At 32.3% G+C, this 23,973-nt stretch overlaps 1 protein-coding gene across 8 annotated transcripts in view; it reads right to left on the reverse strand.

Annotated features, from left to right (window-relative positions):
• The window catches only part of LOC145291908 (calmodulin-binding transcription activator 2-like), a 2,646,613-nt gene that overhangs the window by 273,134 nt on the left and 2,349,506 nt on the right, over window positions 1-23,973 (reverse strand). For all 8 annotated transcript variants that reach the window (XM_080137802.1, XM_080137770.1, XM_080137753.1 and 5 more), the window contains one exon: window positions 271-458. In XM_080137802.1, coding sequence (XP_079993928.1) covers window positions 271-458 — 188 coding nt within the window. The remainder of the gene's footprint in view (window positions 1-270; window positions 459-23,973) is intronic.

The raw sequence follows: 23,973 nt of genomic DNA on the forward strand, positions 1-23,973 counted from the left end.
TCACTGGTAATATGTGACACAAAATAAAAATATAAATACTCCTGGCTACGTCAAATCTGCCCTGTCTTGTTCTTAGTCACTTTCGAAAGAACAAATATTTAAAAAAAAAACTGTTCATATTCTGTTTGACGCATTGCTGAAAAAGAATATATCAGAGTTGTGGATATGTCTTGTGTAGTTTCTGATCTTTTTAGTGGACACACACATAGTGACAGACGAGTGATTTTTATATAATTGAAAATGGAAATTTTTTTTTTTACTGTTACTTACCTGCCATGATCACTACTGTTGCTGCTGACACTCGCAGGGGTTGCTTCCCCTTTCGGAGATATTTTACAGCATTTGGAATGCAGGCAGTTTTTATCACAGGAGATGTCACATTTGTGATTGCGAGACTTGACTCGTTTCTCCTGGTATTCAATCAAGTGTTGAACGATTGCTTCAACTGTGTCTTGGATCTTTGAAGAAAGAAAAAAAAAAAAAGAAAAATAACAGAAAAATCCAAATGAAGAAAAAAATGGGTGAAGTTAGATTAGAAAAAAAAAGAGCATTTTCTCCTTTTTTTTTAACAAAAATCTGATAAAAGAAATTTTTCTTTTATTATTTGCGAAGTAAATCATATTCTTTCTTTGAAATTTTTGGTGATTATCAGTTGATTTTTTTATATTAAGTAATTAAGGTATACTTTGACACTGCGTTTCAAGTAATAAAAACAAGAGCACATTCTTTAAGAAGCAACCATTCAATCAATACGTTTAGTGATGAAAATAATATTTTAAGTTTTAGCGTTACAAACAAGCAAAAATGCTTTTGCTATTTCGTGACCTACAATGCACCAAACATTGATGTTATTGTTTTATTTCCGTTTTTCCTTTGCAAAACTCAATCATGTTCTACAATGCAAAAGACAAAAATAACAATTTTCCTCTACAAAACAACCAAACCAAACCAAACACCATGAATTAATATTTAAAGATATAAAGAATTTGAAGCATAAAAAATTTTGCCCAAATGATTGAACAAGAAAAGGGTTGAAATCAGCCAAACCAAACCCTATGAATAAATATTTAAAAATATGAACAACTTGAAGCATAAAAACTGTTCTTTTTCCAAAATTACTAGATTCGACATTAAATAACCTTAAAAGAGTTGATATGTCGTCAGATAAAAGAAGACAATTTCTATTTTGAACTTAGGCACAACAGCCACTGAAAATATTATCTCAGATTATGCCTGACCACAGAAAAATTCAAATTTAAGCATGACTAACCAAATAAATTGTTATTTCCAAAATAAATGCGACAGACTAAGAAAAGAAGATGCTAGAGACAGACTACTATAAGACATCACTTTCCACAAGTTTAAGCAATACTCGCCTCATTCCTTCCTTTGTTCAATTGTAAACATAAATTAGTAGCTACTGCAATTTCATTGTATGTTGAATTTGTGTCCCAAATGCGCTACAAGATGAATATGTACATTAAGAATTGGCGAATCATCATAAAAGTTATACCTGCATTGTATCCAGGTTCAATTGGTATAAGTTGTAGTACTATTTTTTTTTTCATTGAAATTGCTCCAGACAAGGCATTAAGCTACCTGATATGAGGAGCTTAAAACAATACTAGTTCAAGGTCAGACTAATCAATGATAAACGCTATATGGCTAGAGTTCACTGCCTGTCAGATAAATGGCCACGGTGATGGTCCGATTTCTGTCGGACTGATTGGCGACGATGTACTTTCGATGTTCAGTGAAGCAAAAAAGAAAAATAAATACACAAAAGACAAACAATTTTCATCTGTGAAACAACTAGATCAAACACCAAGAATAAATAATTGAAAACAGAAAGAACTTGAAACAGAAAATCTTTTGCTAAAACGACTCAACCCGAAAAAAGTTTATATGCCACAAAACAAAACAACCAAACCAAATACCATAAATAAATCTTTGAAGATATAATAAATTTGAAGCATAAATGCTTTTTCAAAAATTATTAGATTCGACATCAAATAACGAAAAGGCATTTTATGTCTTAAAACAATACAAACCAAACCAAACCAAACCAAACACCATGCGTAAATATTTCAAAATATAAAGAATATGAAATATAAAACCTTTTCCCAAAATTAATAGATTCAGCATTAAATAACCTTAAATAGTTGATATGCCATAAAACAAAAAAAAAAAACAAACAAACAAACAAATACCACGAATAACTATTTGAAAATATAAAGAATTTGAGACATAAAAACTTTTACCAAAATTACTGGATTCGGCATTAAATAACCTGAAAAGGGTTGATATGCCGTAAAACGAAACAACCAAATCAAGCAAACCTATTATGTACCTGAATAAGAATGAGAGTACAAATATAAATTCGTCTAATAAGAAACAATGGATATTGGTGGTCACAAGGACATTGATGATAAATGTTTCACATCATGTAAATTAGATTCAAGGGATGATTTCCATGTTTATATAACCAACATGAAAAGGCACAGGATAACTAAATATTATTTGGTTCTACGGATATTTCAGTGTAATTCAATTAGACCGAAAGAAAATTAGTTGCTTATTAAGAGCAACTGAATACAGCATGCAAATAGTAGGAAGATGTAAGCTAACAGTAAAACTGCATTATTTGTGGGGAAATTATTGAAACTTTGCAAATGTGTATTTATATATCACTCGCCCCAAAACGGCAGCCATGACACATCTGGTATTTCAACGAAAATTTATGCCAAATTTAATGAAACTCTGTTCAATAGTTTGGAAGCCTATAAGTGACAAAAAAAACAAAAACAAAAAAAACAAAAAACAAAAAAAAACAAAAAACAAAAACGAAACAAAAGCAAAGATTCTTAATTTAGTCGATGCAAAAGTTTTAGCCGATTTGTGAAAGGGGTGTTTTAAACGATTGTAATTTATTTTATGGGCATTGTTATTACCTGAACATATCACAATGATTAATCTATAACTTTTTCTTTCAGATTATTAAAGCATCATTTATATTTTTCTGCAGTATTCTCCCTCGTATTGTCCAGAAAACGACCTTTATTAATCAACAGGAATGGATTCATTTTCCATCATAATAATGTTCATCTGCACACAGCACGACTTATCAAAGATCTTCTAGGAAAATTTCGTTGGAAAATCTTGCCTCATCTTGTATATTCTCCTGATCTAGCTCCCTCTTATTATTGTTACCACGGACATTTCTATAAAATAATAATTAAAAAAAAAAATCAATAAAACAGTTTAAAATGTGTTCTAAAGTATTCTAGGCAGTCCTACTAATCAAATCACAAAAGTTTTTAATTCACGAAATAGTTTAAAAGCCAGAGTATAGTAATAGAAATTTTAAAAGGATCTAGAAGTTTTAGAATGATCTAGAAGGCCCCAGAGGATTCTGTAATAACCTAAAATGGATTAGGGTGACATATAAATAGGTTATGGAAAGGAAAACAGATCAGTTATCAGCTTCTATCCGCTGAAGTAACTCCGGTCTCTGATTCATGGATAAGTCCAGTCGAAAGAATGCAAAACACAAAAAGGAAAATACATCCCCTCAACTAGGCACCGCCAAAACTGGGGGGGGGGAGGTCAGTACTTTTTGACGGACCGTCTTTTTAAAAATCTACCAAACATCAGGTAATTATCCGATCAATACGAAATTTTCAGCGATTATTAGGAGAAGAATGAACTTTATAACAGTGTACTTATTTTTCATAAACGATATTTATATATATATATATTTTTTTGCTTACAACCCCCCCTTGTTTTGAAGTGGGAACAAATATGCTTAAAATAATCATCTGAAACTGAACAAAACATATTGTGTTGTTGTAAGGGACAGAATTATAGATTAAAAAAAAAAAATTGTTTGCATACCTTATTTTGACGTCTGAATATCAGAACTTCGATTGTGTTTAATTATCCCGCTTTTGAGTTTTGAAGTATGAAATTCGGTGAATATGTTAAGTAAAATAATTAATTTAAGTTAAGCAAAACAAAAAAATTTTTTTTAATATTTATACGAAAAAAGCCATTTTAAAATTTTTGATAAATAAATTAACAATTTTTTTTTAGCGAGCCGAATAATGCATGACCATTATTAAACAGGGCATGCTTTGAATAATCGATACAAAAAAAAAATTCGATAAATATTGTGCCCTTTGTGTTAAAAATAGCATCATTTTTTTCGATCCCGTTTGAAAACGTTTGCCGCCTTTCGACTACGGTGGACCAAACGCGCTGAAATAATTTTTTTTATTCTGCTTTAAATTGCCCCCCCCCATTTTGGGGAGCCTGGCCCCCACACACATACACATTAAAAACCAAACTCATACAAATGGTCACCCATCTGGTACTGGCCAGCCTTAGCTTAATAATACATTGAAATTTTCGTCACTGAAAAATAAGTTTTTTTGGCCTGTTTGGTCTTCCATAGTTTTCTTCTTATCAAACGAAAACGTAAACAGAGTCGATCTGAACTCTACGTCGACGCGAAATATCTGGTTACCTATATGAATAAGTGGAATTATTTGAAATTCAGGTACTTATATTATAATATTTTTGCATATTCTCTTAGAAAATCATCCTAAATCTTAGTTAGACAATAAATAAATTAATTATTTCAAAACCCCTTTTTTTTAAATATTTAAGTACGTTTTTGTGCAAGACAAAAAATGTCAATTGTTAACTTTTTGGGAAAATTTAACATTTAAAATTGAATTAAAAATAGTAGAAAAAGTTTTACATTATTCTGTTTTCTATATGATAAAATTCAGGGTTTTATCTTTCTGGAAAAAAAAAAGTTACTCAGAAATAATGGATTTTAATAAATGTAATTTCGTTTTAAAAAACAACAACAACTTGATTTTGCGGCCATTTTTGGCGGTGCCTACCCTCAACCCATGGCAAGTTGCAGAAAATGCCTTCTGGACTAGTGGTAAATACAATTTTGAAATTTCTCATTGACCAAACATTTAAAATAAAAACAAAAAAGGAATCTTATTGTCATCGAATTTCGTTATTAATAGAATGAATAGTCACTCGAAGTCTTGCTTGTTAGCTGTTCTTAATTTCGACTACCTTCCTTCTCCCTCGTAACCTCCACTCTCTCGTTCTGTTTTTTTCGCCCGAGTTTCACCAAGCCGTCGTTATTTTGTTGCATTGATAGTAGTATTCTAAACAACTGTATCTTTTTTTAATCAACCTTTTTCGTTTGTTTTGTTATTGTTGAAAATAAAGGAAAATATCATTTTTCTAAAATCATATTTGATATCGTTCATAATTTTAATTGTTACCTCTTGAACGTAACGTTATCACTTATTTTGAAGATCACAAAACCATTTAGAACCATTTGAGTTAACATCACAAGACGAAACCTAACTAATTTTACAAACATCAAAACCTAACTAATTTTACAAACATCAAAACCTAACTAATTTTACAAACATCAAAACCTAACTAATTTTACAAACGGAGCATTTATAATCTTGTTGAGAGATGGCATTAACTTATAGAAAGCAAAGGTCGTTATTGTTATGAATGAATATTATCAAAAGCAATTTTTTTATTTTCAAGATGAAATTTGAAACCAGCAAGCTTTTGCGTCAACCTAATAATATGAAACTGTAGTTCAATTCGAGACTGAATTTTTATGCTTTGTTTATTATGCCTCTTTTGGGTTATCTGCATTTTTGAACTATTCTCTCAATTCAACTATTAAAAAAAAAAACGCTGTGCACAACCATTAGACTATCAATATACAGACCCAATTCTGCTAAATATTCCATCTGATAGTTTCCCCCAAAATGCCTTTTTAACAATTATTTCTGAATTAACCTAATTTCATCTCAAAATGTTCTGTGATCTTCATCTGATCTTATAGCTTTAGTTAATAGATCTAAGTTTTTAAAACATTTGCCTTGAATATCTGCCTTAAACATTTTCCGGATCAAAGAGAAATATAAATAAATTATCCACCGCAGTTAGAAATGCCGTTAATTATTTTGTAAGTTGCGATTAACTCACCTCTTCTTATTTCTAGCAAAGTAGTTAATCCCAATTTTTACAATCTTTCAGTCTTTTACTCTCTTTAATGATTCTGACACTTTTATCTGTAAGATTATCACAAAGACAATACTTCTGCTATTCTTGAGTTGAAGATGATCATCACAGCTGAAATCAGTGCACTGCTATTATAAGAGTGTGCCAGAGTTATTGACAATGTGGCACATCATATCCAGGTGTGCTCATCATTGAATAGCAATAAAACATGCATAACTTAAACAATAAGTTTCTTTTTCTTAAGCTTTTTAAATAATACTCAAGGACACTTTGGTGATCGTCTCATCAGCAAAAAGTGTGATCCTAAATTAGCTTCACATTCACCAGACCATAACCTTCTAGATTTTTATCTTTCAGAGATGATGGTATACCAAAATAATTCCTAAACTATTCCTGAACTGAAGAGAGACATTACAGCTAAAATTGTGACAGCGCAGACGGCTACATGCAAATATCAAGCCGTGGATGAAATGACGTCATGGTAAGGAAAAAGAAGACTATAAAAAGGAGAGAGCACATTCGAGAAGACGATCACGTTAGAGATGTGGATGATGTTCGAGAGTACACGCAAGAAGACGATCACGTGAGGGACGTCACAGTGGTAATGAGAGTATAAGGAAATAAATTGTTGTAAAACAAAAAATGTTAGTTGAAGTTCTTTTTTATTCTTTGTCTGATTTGTGACTGAAGCTACAACGTGTTGGTTCCTGGACAACCTACAAAATCAGTGCAATGTCAAGAGTGTGTCAGAGCTATTGACAATTTTGCCCATTGTATACAGGAGTGCTTATCATTAAACAGCAATAAAATAAAGACTGTTGGACATTCATAATTGAAACTTGGTGGATAAGTCAAGTGTAGATCGATGTTTATTTGTACTAAGTCTGTTTGAATTGCAAAAAGAATTGTGAAATTTATTAACAATTCGATTGTTTTTTTTTTTTTGAGGGGTTAATTTCGTAGACAATTCAGCTATAATGTTTTTGAATTTTTGAGATGAAAATTAGTTATCCATATTATTTAGATTCATCAGACTACTGTTCACATCTTAAGCGTCATTTTTACAACGTTTCGGTCGATGTAACCTCCAATCTTCTTCAGTTGTATCTTGTTGAACTCGAGAATGTTTCTATTGAACTCGGGAATTTGGACGAAATTTCGAACAGAACCCTTTATTTACTTAACGGGTGTAGCATGCTCTTGTTCCATCAGCCATAACTGGATAGAGGTCCTAAGTAATTCGCGACTGACTTTTCAAAATTCTATCCAAATTCCTGAGTTCGACAAGATACACCTGAAGAAAGTCGAAGGTTACATCAAGTGAAACGTTGTGAAAATGACACTCAAGATGAGAGCAATAGTCCGATGAATACAAATAATACGAATTCAGCTATTGATTGAAATTTATTTCTACCAAATATAGTTGGATTGCAGAAAGGATTAGGAATTCTATTAACGATTCCATGAGTACCATATTTGGGATGGAGGGTCTTCCTGTACTAAGAAATTTAATTAATCTATAACAACATTTTGAAAGTAAAAAAAAAAAAGAAAAAAGTTTACATCCTTTACAACACTTTTTTTTCTACCCAAAACTTCTTAACAACCACTAGGTGAGCTCAATATTGATCATGACTAACATTGAACATTGATCAGAAAGACTGTTGGATATTAATTATAAAAACTTGGTGGACAAGTCAGACATAGACTGAAGTTTATTCATGCCAAATATGGCTTCATTGCAAAAATTAGTGTGATGTAACAGAGTGCGGAGGTGCCTATGGCTGCTGTATACAAATGCCGAGCCATGTGTAAAGTGACGTCACGGCAAAGAAAAAAAAGAAAGAAAGAAAAAAAACGTGTGCATAGACCAAGGATCCAGTTTTATTCGGGAATGTACCCGGGAATAAATGTTGTTTCAACGGGAAAAAGTGATTCAGGTTATTCCTTGTCTTGGTTTCCTTTGCGACAGAGTCTACAACGTTTTAGGTCCCAAATGTCTGCATATTAAAACGTGTGTAAACGTGTACAACATTACAGTGAATTCTATTAAGATATTAAAAAAAAATGTAAACATAAAGCAATTTTCCTCCTACGGTTGGGATTTTGTGGGAATCAACATGTGTGATGTCCCCCTCCCCCAGCGCCAAAGTCACTAGAGTCTAGGTCAAGGATCTCTAAAGTTTTCGAACAGAGGGAGGCATACTGCTGACTTTTAGAAATATGCGGGCCAAAAATAAAAAATTAATGACCTATTTTATACTGTTCTGCTCATTAGCTTTGCTTTCTAGAGCAACCGGGTCACCAAACTTCCATTCTTTTAATCATTTTCTGAACAAAAAGAAAAAGCACCAAATTATTATCACAAATTTCTACTTAAAAAATTTTCACTTAATACTTTTATGTTTTGCTATAAGAGCCCAACAGGCTTTGACAGACGTGGGCTGTAGTTTGGAGACTTCTGGTCTAGATTCTTGTTGAGTTGCATTTTTTTTGCGGTTGGCTGAAATATGGTCTGTATGATCCTGTGCAGTTCTAGGAGGTCCACCCTCCCAAGATTTGCCTTCTCACCCTTTAATAAGAGGGTTGTTTATAGCTAATCGCCTGGGGCGCTTATATTGGGGCATGTCGGCAGTTTGCAGTGCTCTTCCTCTAATGCACTGTCTTTTCGAATCCCACTTTCTCGACCTCGTGTCACATCTACCCAACGTGGGCGAGAGATAAATGTACAATGCATGATGGAACAGTTCTCCAAACGATAGATAACTAATCTCCTTAGACGACAGTTTGGAACTATATTGAACTGTTTTATTTAGGTAATTGTTCATCTTAAAAACTAACAGAAGACATGCGCAGATGCGCGTTAGAGGTAAAAAGAGGTTGCTAGAAATACACAATGAGACAAAAACATGCATAGATTATTCATAGCAAAGCAAGAATATTAAACTACATAGCAGACATATTTGTCCATAAATATCCTTCGCTCTGTAAAACGGACAAAGATTGTTCACAACTTGAACACATAATGATTATCTGAACAACGAACGCAATTCATTCTGACGAGAATTTACATTCACCACGACTTGTTGGCTTCGAAGAAATTCGCTGACATTGTGCCAGGCGAGTCTATTTTACTCTCACAATAGAAACAAAGAATATAGTGTGTGGGGGTTGACAAATGGTACAGAAAACTAAAGGAGAGAGAGAGAGAGAGAGAGAGAGAGAGAGAGAGAGGGAGAGAGAGGGGGGCTGGGATTCAAAGAAAAATTCCTAAAAATTCGTTTTGAATGCAAAGAATTGAAAAAATTCTTAACAAAAAATAAATTCCAAAACAAGAGAGTAATAAAACCAGTAGATTTAGCTGTTAATTTCTTATACGCGCACACGCGCGCACACACGCGCGCACACACGCGCACACACACACAAAGCATCATGTAAAGTATAAATATTTTATTGACAAACAATTGTTTCTTCCCATTTCATATATATATATATATATATATATATATATATATATATATATATATATATTATGATGTTTTAAGGAAATATGGAATGTTTATATATATATATATATATATATATATATATATATATATATATATATATATATATGTATGTGTGTGTGTGTGTGTGTGTGTGTGTGTTTCTCTGAATAAATAAGGTTTACATAGATTAAGAGTTCTAGTCGAAAACTATTGGAATAATATATATATAGTAAGATAGCTATTCAGAGAAAACACACACGCACGCACACACATATGTGTTATATATATATATATATATATATATATATATATATATATATATATATATATATATACATGCAAAACTCAATAAAAAACAGAATAAAAGAAAACGAAGTAAAAGCCAGTTAGGCCTTTGTTTGAGAGAAGTCCTACCATTGGCTAATGGAAACATTAATTCATGGAAGAGAATGACAAAGAATCTGATTGGTTAGCTAGCTAGACTAAACATTCGTGTTTCTGTAATAACATCCAGTAATCAGGAATTCCATGTATTTTATCCTAAAAATTCCATACGATTATCATTCCGGAGATGAAATGCGGAAGCCTCTATGAAGCTTAATTGCCGTATATATATATATATATATATATATATATATATATATATATATATATATATATATATATATATATATAACTACTTCGTTTAGTCACATAAATTAATATAAGAAAGTATAAATTTATGCGTAAACTATAAGTATTTACTTCAACAGTGCCCAATACGTATGTAGAGTTAGGTAGTAAGTTATAATAAATATATGGCGATTAAGTTACACAGAATATTCTGCGTTTCATCCACGCTAGGATTCCTCAGACTTTTGCGGAAATATATTTTTAATATCAGCTTTGTTTCCTTCATAGCTAAGAGTGATCAACAAAATCATGTTTTTAGAAAGGCAGAAAAAAAAAACTCGGAGATTCTATTATCCGCACCCATTGATCCATTTCAATTTCTCAATTGCAAATAGAGGGTAAAAGCATGTAAAACAATGTAATATTAAACATGCCAGAAGTAGCATGAAAGTATTGAAAGTTTGTGAAACGAGAGTTCCTTTCACTGTGGGGAATTGTTCCCACTTATGAGGAATTTCTAGCGCAATCTCAATGTTAGCAATACGTTTCGATAAGCACAATTAAGAATTCAAAAGTAAATGCTTAAATTAGAATTCATCAAGCTGTAAAATATAGAACTATAGAATTGCATAGGAACTTATCACGCAATCACCAAAATAAAAAGGATGTATAACAGACACCAAAAAAAAAAAACAACTAGCAGGACCCGTTAACCGGCGTTGCCAAGTGGAAGCCTGCCCTCATCTCGCAAAAAGTAAACTACGGTTGTTGTTGGTGGCCACTGCCGTCCCTGAACAATTGCGGACACTTGCGGCCATGATCGAAATGAAATAATCTGGTTTCCACTGGCGATTAGTGCTGGTTTGAGGCGATAACATGAAAAATGGTTCATTAGAATAATAATGGAAAGCAAAAAGAGAAGTTTTAGAGGTTAGGGATTCTCACTGTGTATGGACTGTTAAGAATGATCGAAATCAGTGGTAGCTGTTTCCGTTTGTTGTTCAAGTCTTCCTCTTTTTTTTATTAACTCTTTCACCAATAGTATTAAAGTAAATTCCACTTTTATGTCGTTTTTAAATGTGTAAAACAAAACAATTACGACTTTTATCACGTCAGTTCTTTGAGTATTGTCATGTTAAGAACGGCGTTTGGAATAGACATCCCAAACTCCCCATGTTAAGAACGGCTTTCGGAATAGACATCACCAACCGCCCCATCTTAAGAACAGCGTTAGGAATAGTCATCCTATCATCCCCGTGTAAAGAATGACTTCTGGAGCAGACCCCCCCCTTTATTGTGGGGTGGTGGTGATGGAAAAATAATTCCTCCAAATTAAACCATGATAATCGTTGTCAACATACCCACCCGCAAATGCTAAAAAGAAAAAAAAAGCGGGGTGGCAGTATCAGTAGGAGAGAAGTAGATTTGTTTATGACGCGTGCATACAAACCTGGCAGCCAGCGAATTACAGTGCATAATACAGAGCTTTATATCTGTATAAGTACCTGTATCCACAAAATTTGAATCAAGTTTTCTTAATCAGCATAGTCGAAATTAAAAGTAGTCATTCTAAAGAAAATTGTAGAGGTGGACCTAATGTACAAATTTATCCCCCCCCCAAAAAAAACAAAAAAACAAAAAAAAACTTAACGCATGCACAATCTCAAGAATCAGTTCGGGAAAGAAGTTCAAATAAAATACTCCATCGAATTAAATTCGCTATATAATGAAATTTACGTTAAAACTGTAGCATAGGTAATCGGTGTAGAAAACCGGTAATTGTAACTAAAACCAGACCTTAACTTTTAAACACACGTTCAGGTCTGTCAATGGAGGTATGGAAACAAAAAATAGAAAATATCTAAACAATTTGACAAAATATATCAGATATTAACTTTAATAAATATAGTCATTTGAAAAGATATGCAATAAAAAACTATAAAATCAATTGCTATTCATTATTATTATTTTATAAAGATGGTGTAAAAATAAACATAAAATATAGTTAAATATAAAAATAGTTTTAAAATGGGAAGAATATATACATCGAGGTACAAAGCAAACGAACGAAAGAGAAAGGAAATAAATGTTTGTTGTTTTGTCTTCAAAGAGAGAGAGAGAGAGAGAGAGGGAGAGAGGGAGAGAGAGAGAGAGAGAGAGAGAGAGAGAGAGAGAGAGAGAGAGAGTTGGGAAGAATATATATAACGAGAGAACCCAGTAGATCGCGCATGTTTAAATAAAGTATATATAAATGAATAACCTAAAAAAAACGTAACTATGTTTGAAAAAAAAAATATAATTAATTACTGAAACAAATGTACAAAACGAGCGAGCGAGAAATTTACTTATAGGGCAAAAGTAGGTATCATTACGACACCATATTTGACTGGTACATTAGCGCTCATTTAGAATGCTAATACCGTTAATCCGGAATATAGGAATGTCCAGAGCTCATCCATCCGAAGGAGCAGAATTAATCTGGGGAGACTTTATTATTATTGTAATGGAAAAGGGAAATATCATGTTATGAAAGATCATGTTATGTCAATAAGTTTATGATCTAGTTATGAAGGGTGAAACCCAATATTTGTCCAAAGTGCAGAATACCTCCTAGTGATGAGTGGGAGTAGCAGTAGGAGGACTTGTTATTTAGAGGGAAAAATAGGAACTACTTTCTCTAAAGATGGTTGCGATTGTGATGATGTTGCTCCTAGGATAAAATGTAGGATTTTATTATAACAACTAAATGTGTATAAAATGGCGTTCTAAAGTTACATAAGATAGTGGCTAATAGTTTAGACATAATAAATTACTATATGGCATCTTTTGTTTTGCAACTTTGGTCCAGAGAGGAATTTCTGCAATCAAAATATTATGTAGGAGATAACACATATATAGGGATCACATATATACTTATTTAGTAATGACGAGAAGAAATATACACAGTTTTTGTATTGTTAAAAAAAAGGCATTTATCTCTGCTTATTAAATCAATTTGGGAAGTTTTCTGCAAAGATACAAAAGATAGTCTCGAATTTCTGCTACATTTTTGAGAATTCAATTTGATTCAAGGGTTAGGTCATAAACGACTTACAAACAATTTTCACTTATTAGTTTGTTAATTTCTCAGAAAAAACTTCTTTATAGATAATATTTCTAGTTTTACCATTATGAGTGAATATGAAAAGGTTGTTCTTACTCCCTACTCTAGAAGAACTGATATATAGCTGTTTGTTTGAAAAGCAATCCTATTCTAAATGCAAACCAGCAACTTTTAGAGTCTAACCTTGTGACTTATTGATAGACATTGCAAAAGACAAACGTATGGGAAACTGAACGTGTTTGAAGTGAAAAGGCATGTTAGAGGGTATTAAAGAAATTTGAGGAATACAAATATCTTCGCCTTTTCCACAGCCAGAAATTATTGTGGTCTCTTAAACATTTCTCATAAATTTCTTGATAACGAGTCTTGTGCATAACTTTGGTGGTTGCGCAGAAGAATAACCGGAGCAAATACTTTCAATTGAAGACAATGAGGAAGAGCACCTTTTTGGCTCGAGGGAATTCCAAAAATTTAACTGGATAATTGGCTATTTCAGAATCTTCTACAACAGAGTCTATGGATTTATAATTATGCTCAGTTCTTGGCAACATTTTCACAAGTCTATCATTAAAACTATTCACTGCAATATTTTTTGGTGCCATAATTGCCCTTTCACACAACCAATTATGATATGTAAAATTTGAAATTTTGAGAGAAAAACTTTTTCAATTAGTTCTTCAACTAAGTTAACCAAGATGGATATTTCTGATGAATTTATTTCACTTTTCTAATTCATATTCAGTCCTCAAAGTTTTCAAAAGGGTATCAGCAAATTTTCCAGACAGAAAATCTCCATGTAAAAGTGCACTCATATTTGTAGAAAGTTTTACATGTTTGACATGTTTTCACAGTATGGAGGATTTAAAACATGCTTTCAAATCATCTGCCTTAGTTCCCCTGGGAATAACTGTCAATGTTTGCCTAAAATCACCTGAGAGCACGACTCACACCTCCCATCAAACAGTTGGACATTCTGCAGTCTTCTATGAACAGCTTCTAGAGCTTTTTTATGAGACATTGTAACTTCGTCCCACACTATCAAAGATCATCTTATGAGAACTTCAGCAATACGAGAACTTATACTTATATTGCAAACAGGTTCATCAGTTGTACTCAGATCCAATGAAAGCCTGAATGATGGGTGAGATGTTCGATCTCCAGGGAGTAAAATTGTAGCAATTCCACACCTTGCTATAGTTAATGCTTTCGACTTTCCTCGAATGTATCCTGTTAATAAACAAGATAAGAACAGTAGATTGAATAAAGGATTTATTTTATAGTAAACTAGCTTTTCTGTTTACACATTTTTGGGAAGTAAATTCTGTGCTTTGCTTTCAGTCTAAATTATTATAAAACTCTCTCTGTCTCATATATATATATATATATATATATATATATATATATATATATATATATATATATATATATATATATATATATATATATATACCAGCGTTGTCTGGCCGTTAAATACACTTAAATATGATATATCAACTCATGCAGATTTCATATTCATTTTTATAGAGTCAATATTCTATTGATTAATATATAGTACTAATTTCAAAATTAAAAAAAAATATATATGATTTGGGTGCCATTAGCTAAAATTGAAACCAAAACATTTAGCATTCCAGCCTTATTCACTACTTTATGGACTACCATCTTCTGTATAAATGTATATTTGAGTATGAGTACAGAAACACTTTAAGTCGACTTACACTTGCCAACTTCCAATTTTTATTCAATTTTGAACCCTTAGCAGCTATTTTTACCAGATAAAGACCGAAATTTGTACCACAGATTCGAATTCCTTATATATTAAGTTTCAAGTCTGAAAACCCAAAATTGACTAAGTACTTTGCTAGAGATCGTTCTTCACCTCTCTCTCTCTCTCTCTCTCTATATATATATATATATATATATATATATATATATATATATATATTAGCAGTGGTAATTGCTGGAAGATATTTAGGATAAACTAAATTTTAAATAAATAATTTATTCAAATAATTCATTAATAAAATGTGCGTTTACCGTTCACCATGAAAGAAATGCCCAGAGAAATGCAAATGTCATCCTTTTCTATGACAAAATATGAGCAATTTGGGGATAATTTACAACTAATGAAAGAATCAGAATTGGGATAATAAGAAGACAACAATTGTCTCAAACAAAACAATTGTCATGGTCACTACATGCACTTCATAATTTTTTTTTTTTTTAAACAGTTTCCGTTTTGTATATGCTGTTAAGAATTAAAGATTTCACTTTGTATTATAATAAAACCCCCCCCAAACTTTTAATCATTTAAACCAGACTGAAAATTCCGCAAGAACCTGTCGATTCCAAGTACAGGCATTTTATCCTCGACTCACAAGAGATTGGACCATTCTTGTAATAACCTGTTTCCTGTTGATTGTAGTGAATTGCTGGTTCCATGCAGTCCTAGGAGGTTTACCCTCCCAGGTTTGCCTTCTCTTTTTAAGAAGGGGTTAGTCTATTGCTAATCGCCTGAGGCTCCCTTACCGAGGAATGTCGACTAGGATGCCCAGGCACTTTTTGAAGGTCAGAGTGCACCTCCTCGGGGATACTGACTTCTCAACCCCACTTTCCAAGCCTGGTGTCGCAGTGCTTGCAGTGTGGGGAGAACTAAAATACAATAACATTGTTTTTACTTAGAATCAATCTTTGAAAACAATTGTCTCCCTTGGAGAGATAAATGGCTGCAACGCTAAAGAGTGAGTTGATCAAGTGAATGTCCATTAGAAGTTCATGTCGTTGTTACTTAAAAAACAGGTGACTTCTTTCGGCGTCAGCATTACTCGGGGACATTCGCATCGTTGCATGTTACCAAGTTTCTCTGTATGCGTCACCACCCGTTTTAGCAGTTGCATACTACAAGCATTTTGTGACGCCAAGTGCATTTAACTCGTATTGTGACATTCGTATGATATTGTTGTTGTTGTTGTTGTTGTTGTTGTTGTATTAACTCCAGATCTGAAATGAAAGATTTCCATCAAATTCATTGTTAAGGCTGCTCAAAAAATGGTTGGCTCATTCTACCACTTTAGAAATGACTTCACATTGACTATCTATCTATCTATCTATCTATCTATCTATATCACAATCATAAAGGGAAGACTTTTATAATTCATGATTACAAACGTTTTAAAATGAAGTAAAAGGGATGAAGAGGAGAAGAGAGAAAAAAGGGGGAAGTCAGCTGACCGGTTTCGCCCTTGCTTTCTCAAACCTGTATCGAGGGATTTTTGTTTTTAAAAAAAAAGGAGGGGGATCGAGGTATGTACAATTTAAAATAAAATCACATTGCCTTACATTATGTGTGTGCGTGTGGGGGAGAGGGAATTAAAAAATGGGAGAAAGCGATTAAAATAAAGCAATGTTATGATATTTCCCGAAGATCCTAGAGACTAATCACACTCAAACCCAAAACGCATTCCCTCTGTTTACAGAGAAAAGGCCTTCTCAACGGAAACTTTTATTTTATTTTTAAACGTTTTTAATCATGAATTATAAAAGTCTTCCCTTCATGATTGCGGTATTTAAATTCTGTACTTCCAAAGAATTATGAACTCTCTCTCTCATGTATATATATATATATATATATATATATATATATATATATATATATATATATATATATGTGTGTGTGTGTGTGTGTGTGTGTGTGTGTGTGTGTGTGTGTGTGTGTGTAAAAATTAACTGAAATTTTGAAATACTTTCAGATTAAAGCTTGTATAATACTGTAAAATTAAAGCCGATGCAGATATTAGTATTAGTATTTATAAGACAATTCCAATCAGATAAAGAAGCTCAATACGAGATAAAGCAAATAGTATAAATGAACATTTGGAATTAAATTCAGTAAATTAAAAAAAATATGACGAATTTATCATTCAGTAAGGAATACATACAAACCTTTACAGGATTCCCTTAATCCATGGATTTTCAATAAATGGCGCATATCATTTGAGGAAAAGTTTTAGTAAAATAAAGTTTATATGCAGTCATAAATTTTGCTATTTAGCACATCGATTGAAAAAAATAAAAAGCTTACCTGAAAAGCCTGAAAGAAACCAAGATTAGAAAAGGATATTCCATGGTGTGGTTAGGTTCAATGAAGAAATATGACTGCATATAAACATTATTTTGCTAAAAACAGTTCCTCTGATGATCTGAGCCATTTACTGAAACTCCATGGACTAATGAAAAACTTTAAATTTTTGTATTCCTTATTGAATAATAAATTTGTCATGAATTTTTTAATTTGCTGAATTTAATTCCAAATTTTCATACATATATATATATATATATATATATATTTTTAAATTTGCTGAATTTAATTCCAAATTTTCATACATATATATATATATATATTTTTAAATTTGCTGAATTTAATTCCAAATTTTCATACATATATATATATATTTTTAAATTTGCTGAATTTAATTCCAAATTTTCATACATATATATATATATATATATATATATATATATATATATATATATATATATATATATTCAAAGATGTAATCAAATTAAAAACGGTAATTTGCAATCATACTCATATGCATTTATTTTCTTTTAAAATTGCTAAATACTTTTTCTTCTGATGAGTTAAGAAAAAATAATAAATTGATTGATATAATAATTTATTTAATGATCTTGCGCTACGAAACAGGTGCTGTCAAGAATTGTGCATGTCAAACATACTTAAAAGAATAAATGGTAAGATGGTCAACATCTCGAAATTTGGAATATAAACTTTTGTCATTTGTTTGTTATATGCTCCGTACTTACATCGAACATCATAAATTGAATGATTGGTATAAACAAAAATGTGAAATATCATTGAAGGAACATATTTCCACAACCACAACGATGGTTGGATCATTCTATCGCTCCAGAAGATATCTCACCCCTGATGCATTCCTTTACCTGTACAGCTACATCCTAAGATAGAGTACTGTAGCCACATCAGGGGAGGTGCCAATGAAAGTACTCTTTTCTTGTCTTGACAAAGTACAAAACTGACTTCGAAATCTAGTAGGCGATGATCCTTTCTCTCTCATACAACCCCTTTTTCACAGAAGAGACGTTGCTAGTCTCTATGATTATTTTCATAGCAAATGTTCGACTGAGCGCTAATCTGTAAAACATTCACAGCAAGAACGTGTCTATCTTCAAACATTGTAAATAATGTTCCTTTTTTTTCCACTGTGTACCAAAAACTGTGTACCAAAAACTAAATGGAACTTTTGTAAACAAAGTTCTGTTCCAAAAATTTTACATCTATAGATACAATACCATAGGGCTGCTTCCCAACTGACTAGAACATGATTGCTTTCAAGTCCAATCTTAACAAATTCTTGTTGAGTCGTTAACCTAAATAATCAAATTTTAAACATTTCACCCATCATTTTTAATTCTCTCAAGGTTTTGTTCATCATCACATAATCTCATTAACCCTTATCCCTGAGTGGCTTTTGAGCCTTCATAAACGATGACACATTAATAAAAAGGAGATAACTTGAATGCCTACTAGATACTTTCCTTGAATATGTAAGGTTTCTTTGTACATGGGTTTGTCAAGACAACCTGGCATAAAGATGCTTTTCCCTACAAGTAAACCTTGACTAAATATTCAAAATCACATAGTATGTGCAGCCAAAATAAGATCTCCTCCTCGATATAGCTAACCCACACTGAGTTATGCTGAACCTTCTCTATGTGATGCTACCCCAAGTAACAGCACAATACTGGATACTCCACCAGACTAGATGAATTCTTGCCCTGGAATCCAGTAAGACCAAGAGACCACAAGAAAGATATATTATAATGTATTTAAATAGTCGATTGGGATGAGGAAAATTATGTTCCCACCTTCTTTACTAACTCAGTGGTTGAAAGATAAAGGAGAACCTTAACAGAATATTCGAATATCTATGTATCTTATGTAGAGATCAAGTGTTAGCCTTCAGAAAGGGGCCCCTTGATTTCTGAGAACTTTGATTGAAGTAAAATAAAACAAAACGAGAAAACAATTGTGTTTTTGTTTTATTTGGATTCATCGGACTACTGTTCTCATCTTGAGTGTGATTTTCACAACGTTTCGGTCGATGTAACCTCCGACCTTCTCCAGGTGTATCTTGTCGAACTTGAATTTGGAATATAAACTTTTGTCATTTGTTTGTTATATGCTCCGTACTTACATCGAACTTCATAAATTGAATGATTGGTATAAACAAAAAGGTGAAATATCATTGAAGGAACATATTTCCACAACCACAACGATGGTTGGATCATTCTATCGCTCCAGAAGATATCTCACCCCTGATGCATTCCTTTACCTGTACAGCTACATTCTAAGATAGAGTACTGTAGCCACATCAGGGGAGGTGTCAATGAAAGTACTCTTTTCTTGTCTTAAAAAACAGACTTGAGTTCGACAGGATACACTTGAAGAAGGTCGGATCAACCGAAACGTTTTGAAAATCACACTCAAGATGAGAACAGTAGTCCGATGAATCCAAATAATGCGAATAAGCAATCCTCATCTCAAAAAGTCAGAAACGTCAGTTGTGTTTCGTTATATATAAAATGTTATTATTGCTTCTGAGTTTTTCAACTTTGCCTTTTCTTCTGTACATTGTGTGCTGACGTATCATACATACACTAATGCCAATATTGTAACATTGTAGGTCTTCGTCGTTCAGAGTTGACGATGAATAGCATCCCAGTTGCAGCGTTCGCATTTGTGTGTGTGTTTTACAAGTACTTTAATAGAATGAACACTTAGCAGCTGTGCTCTCTCAGCGTACACATTCCCAACTAATCCGACTAGCAGCAAAATCCCACCGCTTCATGTTGAGATCCTTAGATGCTGGAAAGCTTTCTACCCTACTCTAATAGTTTCTGCTCTCGAACTGTTAGACTTTGGAATTCCCTCCCTGTTTCCCGCTTCCCTAAACAGAGATCTCGCTGTTCAACTCCCCACAATCCCCTGATAGACACAATCCCATTCCAAGAGAATATATATGGGAAATATAACTTGTCACTACATGTCCTAATATCGTTGTGGAAATAGAAAGCGGCATAAAAAAGAAAGTTTGAGAAAGACAGGGCAAGTAGTTACCGTTTGGAAACTTTAATAACATTAACATCTTGCAAGCAATAAAGTGCTTGCAAGATGAAACGTATTTCACTCCTTGCATGACTGACACGAAGACATCGCTTAATGGAATTGAGCTGATTCTCTTTTACTTTCCGTTATTAAAACTATTCAGTAAAAATCAGTTGCCAGAGAGAAGAAAAAGCGCCAAGATAAAGGAAATAAAGATAACATTTTTTTTTTTAGAAAGACTTTTTACTTCAAGCAAAGATCAGTTGTCTGTTTCTTCAAAGAAAATCATTTTTTCATTTCATGACTAGGAATAATTTTTCCATTCGAAATATTTCCACCAATAATCTATATATTAAAAGCGAATATACGTGTATCTGGCTCCCTTCAATAATCATGCATGGCAAATTAATATTAGGAGCAAAAAAGAGAGGCTTAATCTTAATAATAATAATAATAATAATAATAATAATAATAATAATAATAATAATAATAAAAAGAAAGGAAACAATAATCAAGTATGCAAATTTTATTTTTATGAGCAAAGGTTTAATCTTGATAATAACTGACTAGTCTAGTGGAAATTCCACAGTGGACTCTTTCATATTCAATATATTGATGTTCGCATTATGTAGATGTTCAGCGTAAATGGAGACGCCCTGATATCATTGTAGCTCAAAACTGCAAAGGTATTTATCTAAGCTAGCAGGGACGGCCGGCATAGCGAGGTCGTAAAATACGCTTAAATATGATATTTTAATTCATGCAGATTTCGTATATATTATTATAGAGTTAATTTTCTATCGATTCTTATATATTATAAAGTTGTGATTTCAAAAATAAAAAATGTATCCATATGACTTGGGTGCATCAGCTGGAATTGAAACCAAAACCAAAACTTATAAAGAATATATATATATATATATATATATATATATATATATATATATATATATATATATATATATATATAAATTTAATAATTTAAAATATTATGGCGTGAAATGGTTAAATTTCAAATCTAAAAATTTTTATCATATGTATTTATTTAGTTACTCTATCTGGTATATTGAGCAATTTTTATTTAGCTGGGATTGTCTTTCTAAAATATTACAGCCAATAATAATTTTGTAAGACCAATAATCACTGAGTTTTCATACCAGTATATTTATTGCATTACTTAATTCTGAAGTATGTATATATATATATATATATATATATATATATATATATATATAAAATAAAAATTACAATTAAATCCATTCCTAACCATTCACATGGAATCACCTTTTTCTTCACCACATTCCCTCTGCTTCATTTTTTGTTATCAAGATCTTTGACTTACTTGCAGTTTCATCAAATACTTTTGTATGCAAAATCCAATCCCGCATTTTGCTAATTCCTACCCTCCTATGAGAAGGAAAGTATTTCTCCGAAACTCCGCGGATTAAGGACTATCCACTTTTTAAGTGTTTCCTTTTCATATTAAATATGTTTTTAACTCTTTTTTCAAAGTGTTTTTTAACATGTTTTATTAAGTATTTGCTCTTATATATATGACTTGAGATCCTTCAGCTATAATCGAACTGTCGCTTGCCTGTTTCCCACCTGACTACAACTTGGACGTCTTCAAGTCCAACATGAACAAACTCCTGACAAACCGCCCCCTTAAGTAAGACACTCTATCAAACCCCCCAATACTAATGATTACTACAATACTATCGCATTGATTACTGTACAAGCAATAACCCTTACCCCTAAGTGGCCTTCGGGCCTTGATAAGTGGTGACCCCCACGTAAAAAAAAACAAAAAAACTGAAACCAAAACTAATGAAGAATTCTTGGTAAATTTATAAAATAAACAGATGACATGAATACCATCAGCAATAATCAAACAGAGACAGACGGTTTCTTTGAGATCATTTCTCAACCTAACAACAAACACTTTTCATACATTATACACAACTCTGCTACAGCCTATCCTTGACAATGACATCCAAACAACAAATCCTTAAAAAAGATATTGCACACCTAAAGCGTGTGCAATGGTTGGCAACCAGGATGGTGACAGGACTCTTCATGCTTACCAACAAAGAACAGCTTACAAGGTTAAATCTATTCTCACTTGAGCAGTAGAGGATATGAGCAGCTTGATTCTGGCGTACAACAATGTAAATGTAAACTAAGGTGATTTGCATCCCAGTGCAAACTCGCAGTCTCCATGGTCACCTGTAAAACATGTCCCAGTATCACTTTTGCCTAAATACAAGAAAATCAACATTCTCTGTCTATATTTCTAGAACCTGCCAGAGGAGGTCTTGCTGATGACTACAATATCCATATTTAAAGCGGCCTTGGACAAACATTCAAAATATATGTGGACGTAAAAGATGTAAAAAGACGGCTTGTTGCATCTTGATATTTTTTTGTTTGTTTGTTTTTGCCAATTAAATCTGATTTCAATGATTTAATGGAATCATTTTCACAAGAAGATAAAAAGCAACTTCATATTTGATGCTATTTCCGAAAGGAAGTATTAATTACTACTCACTGTACTCATCCGATGTTGTTCGGGATTTATTTTACTTTAATTTTCGTTTCACGGTTTTCTTTTGAAATTACATAAATATATTCAAGTTTTATTTTGTTTTAACTATTAAATATATAATAAATGACTAACATTGGCAGAGTGTGTGTGTGTGTGTGTGTATGTGTGTGTGTGTGTGAGAGAGAAAGATAGAGAGAAGGAAAGTTCATTATGCGACGAATACAGGGAGGGAAAAATGGTTGTAGTGTCAACCTTATGTACAAGCTTAGGAGAAAAAAGAAATTATTAATGATATTTGGAATAGGATTTTATTTATTTTCGTTTTAGTTTGTGTTAATCTCTTTTGGATTTCAATAAAAATTTAATTAATAGTAAATAATAATAATACGATGCGTAATTATCGAAATCACAGACACACACACACACATACACACACACACACACACGTCTTTTCTCTACATCCACTTTTTCACGGTTGTTATGAAAATGACACTCAAGATAAGAACAGTAATCCGAATAATCCAAATAATATGAATTATGAATTCTCATCTCCAAATCTCAGAAATATAAAATTTAACCGGTCAAAAATCTCATATCACGTTGATTCATACGTATTTAGTTTATTAGAATTTCACATAATTTTCTTGCAACACTTCTTCAGCGATTCTTAGAATTGTAATACAACAGCGTTAGATGGATGAGAATAGAATATAATTATAAAATGCAAATCCTGGAAGAAGGTTCATTCCTTCATCTGACAAAAAGGTTAAAGAACTTAAATCCAATATTTTGCTTGAGAGCATTTTGAGACAGAGACATTTCTCATGAGTGCATTGCTCCAGGAATTGTAATCTGTGGAAATCTCTAAACGGAATTGTCCTAAATAAGAATTTGGTTCATGGACAAAAGAATAAGAAGCACACTTCAATGAAAAGGCTAAAAACTTAGAAAAAAACGTTACGAAGGATGAATATGCAACAAAATAAATAAAAATTAAATT

The sequence above is a fragment of the Euprymna scolopes genome, chromosome 2 (genome assembly GCF_053919585.1).
Source record: "Euprymna scolopes isolate OS-2025 chromosome 2, ASM5391958v1, whole genome shotgun sequence".
Taxonomy (NCBI): Eukaryota; Metazoa; Mollusca; class Cephalopoda; order Sepiida; family Sepiolidae; genus Euprymna; species Euprymna scolopes.